Below are 10627 nucleotides of genomic sequence, written 5' to 3'. Positions count from 1 at the left end.
TCTGACGTCACGATAGAGAGACTCCCAGGGTATCATGGGAGCTGTTAGGAGTATTTAGGGGTCGTGGTTGGCGACTTTTGTCAATCTAGGTCGGTCAGTCTCCCTGTTTGCTGGTCTTTCTTTTTAGTTAGTCTCGTTTTATAATGATCTTCTAGTTTACATTGTGTACGTAGTAGTCCCCTTTCCTCAGGATCTTTCCTCGGTGGATGAAAAATACTTTTCCTCATATTTTTTGGCCACATCGAAAGCGTTGGATTTTTTAGTGGCCATAGGCCATTTCCGAGTTCGTGCCTGCCTCCTCTTCAAAGCGAGTCCAAGTGCGAAGTTTTTCTTATGAAAATTAGGTTTCATTCATATGTAAAGTAGAACTAATTGCCATGATAAAAACTTCTCACTTAGACTCGCTTTGACGAGGAGGCAGACATGAACTCGGAAATGGCCTATTCTTCTCATAAGATTATAAACCGTCACGTGTTATTTGTTGTATGTAATCGGGATTCGTTTGCATTGTATGACTGACTGACGCATCCTAAATAAACTCTTACATTGAAACTCGTGCTAGGGTAGTCAGAATTTCAAGTCCGTAACGATAAAATATTAATACCTTGCATGTCCGAAGCATAATGGGTTCCTTTAGCTCCTCTTGGCAGATTGGACACGAGTTTCCTGCTTCTGCAATGTCCTCTTTAGAGGGGGGTGAGCCATATTGCTACAGGAAAGGCGGCGAAAGGATTAATCCTTTGAAGTGATGTCCGTTGAGAATTAAAGAACAAATTTGCATGTTCTCAGTGACATTATAGCGGTTATTCAAATCAAAGAAGTTTACAAGTATACATGATAGTTATTGTTTTATCCTTTACTAGCTACAGTTGCTCTTTGGTTGGTCAATTAATAGAGCGATAATTTACTGTATGAAGGGGTAGTTTCTAAAGAAACTGTGGTGCTGCGTCGGTGGGGAAGTAGTATACAAAAATTTGGTTTATCAACGGAGTTGATAATGTAAATTGACCACCGTACAGAGATTCTAAAAGCTGACGTTTCGAGCGTTAGCCCTTCGATTCGCTCTTCGATTCGCCCTTCGATTCGCCCTTCGATTCGCTCTTCGTCAGAGCCCTTCGATTCGCTCTGACGAAGGGCTAACGCTCGAAACGTCAGCTTTTAGAATCTCTGTACGGTGGTCAATTTACATTATCAACTCCGTTGATAAACCAAATTTTTGTAATTTACTGTATGGCCTGATTGAAGTTGTGCGTTTTCTTGTTCGAGATACCACCAACTATCAACTTGAGGATTCTTAACCTGGAAAAAAGCCGGCTAGACTCGTTGGTTGTTCGGAACTAAAGTACTAATTACAATTTTCGTGGCGTGCAGTTAGTAGCAACTTTTTCTGGCAAGTGGGAATTTTTCATTGTGAATGGATAAAGCAAAAGAAGAATGACAACACAACCGAAGAGTTAGATCTCACCACATCAAGACCAAAAACTTTGCACGCTGCATACACCTCTTGAAGTTTTCCAAAAATCATGCGGGCCTAAGAAAATCATAAAAACAAAATGTTAACACTGCGAAAAGAACTCGTGGACCATACTTGTTAGTAATATTAGCTAAACAGTTTAGAAAATTAAAAAAATATGATTAATGACAAAAAAACCCTCTATTAGTGACTTTGAGCAAGAATTGTTGTAATTCGTGAAATTTCAGTCAACAACATTAACGATGAGTGCTTAAATTATGGAATTGGCTTGTATGCAAGAGCGGGGGAGGGGAGCTTCGGGCTTCTAAACATCGCATTGACTTTTACAAAATAAAATTATGATGGCACACGACATAATCACTCCTTGTTTAACTGTAGTTGAGAACAATTTCTCTCATTGAAAACTCCCGTTCCGTCCGTATTTGCTATATTCTAACTGGGACACTACAGTGTATTACCGTCTCATATTTTGAGCGTTCTCTTGACCAAATAATTATGGTACAATGGCGTAATAGTGGAAGAAGTAAGATATTACATGTACCTTAAGTAAAAGATAAATTGTAGTTGCTATGACGGCAAAGTATTCCCCTCCATAGTTGTAATCTGTGAAAAAGGCAAACCACAGCGGCACAGGAACTAACATGCGGTATAACTGCGAGAAATTCTCAATCAACAAGTAAAACTTGCCCTGTGAAATAAACCAAAAACTATTACTTACAGTAATATCAACAAGGTACTATACTATCCAATTCAGTCCAAATACTACGACTGTGTCTTCATGCAGTACTTCCAAAGATTACAAAAACTGAGATGCATGCTCACTTTTGATAAACATCATCAATTGCCCTGATATAAGCCAAGTATTAACTGCATTTATAGAGCGGTTTTCAACTGAGTGTCGCAAAACAAATGCCAAAGTAATTACTTCGACCAATCACATCAGGCCCAAACAATGCAATAAACCAGTTTTCCAACAATTTTAAGATAGCTCTGAATTGGCTCTCATGAATTTTTAAAAACTTTTCCATCAGTATTCTACAATAAAAAATGGGAGTCACTGAGTTCATTTCTGAGATATAAGTAAGAAAAGCCAAAATACAGAACGTTTTTGGAGAACTTTAATGTTGCCATGGTAACCTATTACGTTACAATAGTGGGCGCATTTTGTTAAGCAATGATTGGTGTTTCATATGGTACCATAACATTGATGTTATGTGATACAGTGTCTTCTAATGAGAAGATCTTTTAAAAGTGGTGAAACTGGTGTCAGCCACCTTAAAACTCACCCTCCTTCTGAAAGGGATTATTTTCCTGTGTTGAATGACCACCATTGATTTGAGAGCCATCGTGATGTACCTGATCACAAAATCTAGGAAAGTCAGCAAACAAAAGTTAACAGCACAATAAAAAACTATTCGACATTGACTTTTAAATCTTGGATCATCACTGCACAGGAGGATCAATAATAATAATTATTATTGGCATTCCCATCAATTTTTTCTGTTTCCAAAGAGGGACAACTGTATTTTGTGACGCATCTTGCAACAAAGAGTGTTCACCCAACTTTTGAGTTTTTAGATTTGATACAATCATGATTGAGAGTTTATGGTGCATCTTATAACTGAGTGACTCTCTCCCATAGGAAAGAAAATATGATACCTAGATGGTAAGCTATATACATATACACTGTAGTCCAAGTGTCTATAGATTGTTTCAAGATAATCTAGATTTAAATCTTTTTTCACAAGTTTTTAGAGCCGTAGTGTCGTTCGTTATGAAAATACAGCATTTTAAATTTCTGGACGTTGTTTTCATCAAAGCAAGATAATGGCTGTTAACTTTCATCAATTGCACCATTTTAAGTCTTCGGAGTTTGTGTTGATGCATACAGTATGTGTACCAGTTCCTAAGTGAAAAGAATGTATTTTCATGGCAAAGCACATTCCAAATGTTTTGTTGATTTCTGGCAGCCAAAATGGCGCCTCTATACAAAGCTCTTAAAAGTTTTGGGAGACGTTTTGGCCAATAACTAAGAAATGATGGGCCACACAGACTTGAGACTTGAGAAGTTGTTTAGTTTAAATGTGTTAGTCTTTTATAACATTTCGTTTTCTTCCCCTTCTTTATTGCACGGTTTAGAATTTATATTTTGTGTGAAAGTAAAAACAATCTATAGGATAATGTACATAATATTGTTTAGGATGGCAGTAGTGTCCTATAGTGTCTAAAAGGTGATACTGAAGACAATGTAGCATTCAGCATTCTCTGCTATATAATAATAATAATAATAATAATAATAATAATAATAATAATAATAATAATAATAATACTAATAATAATAATAATAATAATATTAAATATTATTATTATTATTATTATTATTATCATTATCATCATCATTATTATTGGGCTAATGAAGGAAATGATAGAAGGAAGGGTGGATGACAAGAAGTCAACATGAAGAAAAAGAACAGTCATGCTTCTTGAAGTGAAGGACAGAGGAGTTGAGGTGCTTGCCAGAGGATGGAGAGAATTGGCGGTATTTCAGAGCACTGAACCTGCCAAGAGGCAGACTATCTGACAACAATATATGTTAACTATTGTGGCACTGATTACCGGTTATTCCGACACACCAAAATACAGTCCAGACATCCATTCTGTGGAAAAATGGCTTTCTGAAAATCAAACTAAAGAGAAGATGCAATATTAATGCATACCTCACGTCACTGAGGAAAAAAGTCATGCTTGAACAACCACTTATGTCCAGAAATTTACCTAATTACATGTACAGTGCATGCCTAATTCCCAATTTTGACATCCCACGTGAAGTGTCTACCTATTTCCTACAATATGGTATAAAGGGGAAAGGTTAATAGTGTTAGTTTTAGCTTAGGTTAAATGTAGCTGTTTATCGTTACTTGCAAGCAGCATTTGGGGGACACTTTGTAACTTCTGAGACACAGGTCACGTAGAAGTTGGGAGAAGAGCAAGGTGAGACTTTGTGACACTTATTGAAATCCATGTGCATCTAATTAGGGGAATTTCTGAACATTGCTTCGACAACAAAGGACTTCCAGAAAACAGGAAATTCTGAGCTGTTGTCTGAGCTGGAAAATCCAGCCGCTGGGGTTCACATAGCCAGACCTTCTCCCAGTTTCTGAAGCATGAAGTGAGCAAGATCATTGCTACTCCAGTCGGTCAATCACAGGGTTACCCCTAGTAGTATGTTGTCCACACCCATTTACACACCAGGGATGCAGGGATGGCACTCACCTCCCACCAATGTGGCCCGGGTTTTACTTCCATACTCGCGGTCATAGGTGGGATGAGTTTATTGGTTGTCTACTCTACACCAAGAGGTTTTTCTCTGGGTACTCCGGTTTTCCCCTCCCCTCAAAAACCAACATTTGACTTGATTTGCATTAATTGTTAATTTCAGTTTACAGTGTCCCCAATAAGTGTTCCAGTGCTATCTAGAACGACTAGACACTTAAATAAAAATCCTTTCCTTTCCTTTTTTACTCCCATCTGGAGGAGATGCCAGTCAATCACAGGGTTACACCTAATAGTATGTTGTCCACACCCATTCCAATACACACCAAGGAAGGAAACAACAGTATACCTGAGCTAATTCAAATATTTCACTGTTGGAGGGTGTTCAGTGTTAACTCTCCCCTATCACAATGCCTCTACCCTACCCCCCTTATTGTTATTGAAATCCAAAAAGAAATTTTGGGGGGGGGGGGGGGTATATATATATAAACAGTATTTGTAAAAAGCTCTTAAAATACAAAGCAATGTATGGCGTTCTTTCTCAAATTGAAGCTTAATTATCTCTAAAGAATGCCTGGTTACCAAAAGTACTTTCCCTGCATAGTTTTACTGCACAAAAATATCCCTGTATTCGCAATCATCACCAAAAGGAAACCCGAGTATCTTGAGATGCGCAGAACGTATGTGCACTAACAATAGTAGGCACCATCCTTAAATAGAAATTGACTCTTTCCATGTTAGACATACACCTTATTCCAAAATGGCCGCCATTTTAGACTAGTATTTTTTTGTTTCAAATTGTAAATTGGCCCTTTTGGCCTTGCTTTCAAATGAAAAATTTGCAATCAAACAAAAGAATAATAAAATGGTGGCCATTTTGGAATAAGGTGTATTATCCTGTCTGACTGGAAGTAATGTCATTGGAGAGAGCTAATGCTTACCAATTTTCCAGGTGATGGTTGTAAAAGACATAGTAAATAAAGCACACATTTCCAGATAGAAAAAGAAAGGTCCACAAGGAAATACGATTAAGGCGTCGATCCTGTAAAAATGAATAGGAATTGACCCTACTGTATATATATGATGACAATGCAGCAACAAAGAGAAAGTGCTGTTCAAAGGGTGCAAAGCAGTTAAATGTCAATTACAGTATTGAGCTTGTTGGGAGACAAAAAATCCTGGAATTTTTGATATCCAAAGGTGTGCTTTTACAAGTATGTACATATAAAATAAGAAGACCTGCATTTGCCAAAAGGGCTTAGATGAGTCTTATTTACTGAGAGAAAAACAATAGCGGCAATAAGAATTCTAACAGCTAGGATACACTTATTCATTTCAATCAAAAGAAATTTATATAGTACCATTTATAATAAAAAAACATTATTCCAATACCTGTGAAACATAACTTCACCTAGTGATAGTTTAGAACAATAGTTATTGATGACAATGAGGATGATTAATGAATGTGCAACAAACCTTGAGGGACACCTGTCTTTTAACCGTACTGTTGGCATGAAGAAATGTTCCACACAAGCCAACGAATACCAGAATACCTGCAAATCATTAACACGTCTGTTTAAGTCAACAATACCATGTGTACTGTAGTTTTTCAGATGCAAGGTGCCCTGGGCTATAAAGATGCACCTTTAACTCTCAAACGTCTTGGCATTTATGTCACAAACTGAATAACTCATCAAAATATTCGGTTTTGAGACCCATCTCAAATAGAGGAATTTGGTTCAACTGATCACTAGTTACATGTATGCTGTCGCAAATGAAGATTGTAGTCTACATGCAAGTCGAGATAAGTGGCAGAAGGAAATTTAACTAGAATAATTATTTAGGGAAAAACCTTTGGATCCTACTGTTATTAGTACTTTCATGTGGGCGTTTTTGTTGTACAACGCTAAGAATTGAAGGCCATCACCACAAACGTTGGTGTGAGGCCACCATTTTGAAAATCAAGCAGTAAGAGGAAGACTGGGACTAGTTTAACATACAAGATGGCAGCAAAGGATCGAAGAATCATCCCTGCACAAGTTTTGTTGCAAGAGGATACTCCGCTATAATACACACCTTGAGTTTAGATCACATTTGGGGCCAAGAAGCAATTGCTTTGAGGAAAAATGCTGCACCTTATAGCCAAAAAACTGCGGTATCAATTTTAATCTAGCAGTTTAAAATAGTTCTTACAAATGGTTGGCTCCTTCCTTGAAGTTGATCAGACAAAACTACAACGCTCCTTTTTCTGTGGCTTCTCCCTTCATTATGGTAGGGGTGGGAACCACTTGAATTCCGTTGTATGCACACCTTGCACCCGGGAATGGTGGTTCTCCATTCATAAGGTGTTAATAAAGTAAAGTAGACTAGAGAAAGCTACAAAGTAACTCTCGATAAGTGAGTGTTTCGTCCTTAATTTTCTTTTCTGCGACAAAAGTTACTCCCAAAAGTTAACTCTAGTAATTCTTTGCAGTCAGTGTAAACACAGGTATCCATTCGCTCTGACGAAGGGCTAACGCTCGAAACGTCAGCTTTTAGAATCTCTGTACGGTGGCCAATTTACATTATCAACTCCGTTGATAAAACCAAATTTTTGTATACTACTTCCCCACCGACGCAGCACCACAGTTTCTTTAGAAACTACCCCTTTAAACACAGGTAAGCTACATAGACGTATCTTTATACCACCTACATGTGCAGTTACATGTACATGTACATGTAGTAACGAATTGTCTCATATTTAACACCTACCTAGTCGATGATCCCACATAATTCTGCTCAAAAGCAACAGCACGAATGGTAAGCTTTTCTCAATCCAGTTTATCGTTCCTTGAAATTCTACTCTGTCGGTACCTGAACGGCCGTTTCCATTTTGGGTGCCTGAAGTTCCAGGCGACGTGTTGACTTCGCCATTCTCGAGGTCTGCTTCGCTCGAATTTCCCGAATTACTATTTACAGTGCTATAACTAGCGGTTCTGTTTACCTCTGAGTGTTCCAAATCGTTTCCATCCCTTAAAACCTCGGCTATATTGACGTACGTCGACGGAGAAAGAGGTGAAAGTGGAGAACTGGCTGATGAACGCGAAATTGGACTTCGGTGTCCAAAACTGGGAACAAACTCCCGAATAACCGATCTAATAGGGTTTAAAGGTGTGAGAGTGATTTGACCATTTCCTGAAGTGTAGGACCACGAGGCTGAACGTGAATGTGAACTTCTCTGATGGAATGAAGAGGTTCTTGAACTGGGAGGATAAATTCCATGATGTTCCGCCATTTTTAAGTGACGAATCAAAGTTTTGCGGATCAAAATTTGCGGAAGCCTGGGACTAATAAGATTATTATCATCATGGAAACACCGCTGACATATCGACTTCTGCAGTTCCAAGATCAAACGTTGATGTTTGCGTCACCTTTCTGTTTTCGTTTTACCAACACAACCTATTTTTTTCCTCACGCCTTCCTTTCCTGTACACTTTTTGCAGTCCGTCTTTAACTGCACGATTAATGGCTCCTACCATTCTTTATCGTTGCGCTCAGCCGAATAGAAAATATTTCCCATCTAAACACTAGAGACAATAGGAGGGAGCCGACAGCCGCGTTTATTGTACATACAATGTTGAAGTCTACGCAAGAACAAATTAGCCAAAAGGACTCTTATTATACATTGCAGTGAACGTATAAACTACCGCAAAAAAGGAACAAATAACTCGGTGATTAAGCCGGATACGCAAAACCAGTAAAAAAAACTGGAAACTTATTCTCCAAACTAACGCAAAACCGCCTAAAACGGCCTCTGGAGTTTAGAGGCCGCAAAAAATGTAAACAACACCAAGGTAGAAATGAAACCTTCCCCGAGCAAAGCAACGTAGATGACTGATTGGCATCAAGTGATTGTCACAGGCCAAAAGGGTGGTATAAATAGCTACAACTGCGAATGCCAAGCACATCAACGTCCCGTGTACCCATGCATGGAAATACATGATAATTCCAAGCCCACTCTTTCCACCTACAACTCATTTGCTTCCCTAGGATGTGCCATTAATTTGCTATTAAAAATAGGTCACCCCGGGAAGTGGCATTTGATTTTATTTGCGTACACTGTCCCCAGCTAATGCCCCAGCATGAGGCGAAGCCGAATGGGCTATTGCCCTTGAGGGCGAAGGGTCTACTTGTTTTAGTATCACCCAACTAGTCGGACAGAAAAGGCAATAATAGCAAATGCAAGTTGAAAATGTATTTATTTGGGAATAAAACGAAAGAAAGCGTCTCGCTTTTCGCTACTCGAGGACTATCACTAATAGTCCTCTACTAGCGTAGCCGATCAAAATGCAGGATTTTCACTAGTCCAGTAGTTGGGTGATACTAAATACAGTTAACACGTATACTTAAATAAATTTCAGAATTGTCAGGAACAAGGGGGAACGAAGAGAAAAAAAGGTATTCTTTCGTTTGAAAGTTAGTTTTTCTTGTTAGGTTCTCAAAGCAAAAACAGGTAGTCCTTTTCTATATAGAGGACTTGGCTACAAGGGCTTTTACCGATTTTGAGATAAATTCGCAGCTATACGGTGTCGGTGTATTTCAAGTGTTCTGATTTGATACCCTACTTTGCCTAAATTTCCGGTCAAAAAAACTATTCTTGATTTTTAACTTTTATGAAAGATAACAAATGCAAGACACAATATACTCATTTTGAGTGACTGAGTGAATGAATCAAAGTGAAGGAGTAACTCTGGGCAGACTCTGAGCGCAGTTGGCCGGTATGTCTCTGACCGTGAGCTGAAAAGGGTCATGCACTATAGTCTCATGGAAGAAAGAATATGTCTGAGCAGGTCTGGAGCGCAATTATCGTGCCCCCCACTGTCGATTCTGGAAGAGTACTCACTTGCCTTCACTCAAGGTGAAGAAATAATTACGAGTCATCCTGAGTGACATAACCGAGCAAGCAGAACCTACTTTGTCTTTTAAGACGACTCAAACTAAAATATGCGGCGACGGTCTCTGTTGTAACTTTGACTAAGGGACTGTGCAATAATTATCAGGAGGAGGGGGGGGGGCCCTAAAACCAGAGGGGGGGCCTTAAGTTAAAATAATGGAAAGGAGGGGGGGGGGGGCTCTACATTAGATTTCTCAAGTAAGTTGAGGGGGGGTCTTAATTAAATTTCACAAATTCGATAATGAATAAATAAACATTTTCCAAATAGACAGATGCTACGCCTTTGACTATCCATAATGTCTAAATATTGCATCAACATAAACACATGCTTTAACTTATTTAGAATGTCAACATATGATAGATTGAAACAATCGCTCATGCACAGAAGTCACAAACCACGTTGTGAGCTTTGCCAATAAAACATTTGGCATTTAAGAGGTCCCGCAGACATGCCAGGTCTGTTCTTGATTTAAACAGCGAGAGGGTTTCTAGGTCTACAGTTTCTAGCTGAGGAATGCCACATACTTCTGTTTCATAGTTGTCATCAATGGGTTCACCTCCCAAAGACCGAAAAATTATACAGGTTCGGGTCCTACGGCTTTCTGAGGCAGCAATCCTCTTCTTCTCCCTTTTTTCTTCTGTTCCTTCTTTTTTCTTGATTTGGATGCTTTAGATTTGGCACCAATAGGAAATGTCGCTTTATATTTAGCCATCACTATCCAGGTCTTCTACAAGATGCAGAACGTTTAAACTGACTTGAGACTTTATTGAATGACGTTGTTCAGTGTTTTTCTAACTTGGTTACGACAGCATTAAGCTTGTCCTGGATATCATTTGCCTCTTGCTTGCAAGGTCTGAAGTTGATGTCAACATGGGGAGCGGGCTTGTAATCCTCTCGGAGAAAGCTTTCTGCACAAGCAGGGTTGTCGGATAAAAGATATTGGTAT

The 10627-nt window shown here is 38.8% G+C and overlaps 1 protein-coding gene across 1 annotated transcript in view; it reads right to left on the bottom strand.

The window, feature by feature from the left end:
• LOC138047248 (E3 ubiquitin-protein ligase RNFT1-like) overlaps window positions 1-8033 on the bottom strand; it is a 12860-nt gene extending 4827 nt beyond the window's left edge. The window contains exons 1-8 of the mRNA XM_068894011.1: window positions 7499-8033; window positions 6224-6300; window positions 5689-5789; window positions 4091-4161; window positions 2761-2843; window positions 2016-2162; window positions 1466-1531; window positions 605-709 (exon numbers count right to left, since the gene is read on the bottom strand). Of these exons, the coding sequence (XP_068750112.1) occupies window positions 605-709; window positions 1466-1531; window positions 2016-2162; window positions 2761-2843; window positions 4091-4161; window positions 5689-5789; window positions 6224-6300; window positions 7499-8021 (1173 nt within the window). The 5' untranslated portion in view covers window positions 8022-8033. The remainder of the gene's footprint in view (window positions 1-604; window positions 710-1465; window positions 1532-2015; window positions 2163-2760; window positions 2844-4090; window positions 4162-5688; window positions 5790-6223; window positions 6301-7498) is intronic.
• Between the last annotated feature and the right edge of the window lie 2594 nt (window positions 8034-10627).

Source organism: Montipora capricornis, chromosome 4, assembly GCF_036669925.1.
Source record: "Montipora capricornis isolate CH-2021 chromosome 4, ASM3666992v2, whole genome shotgun sequence".
NCBI classification, from domain to species: Eukaryota; Metazoa; Cnidaria; class Anthozoa; order Scleractinia; family Acroporidae; genus Montipora; species Montipora capricornis.
Note: the sequence above shows the minus strand (reverse complement) of the source record. Positions and strands in the feature narration are given on the sequence as shown.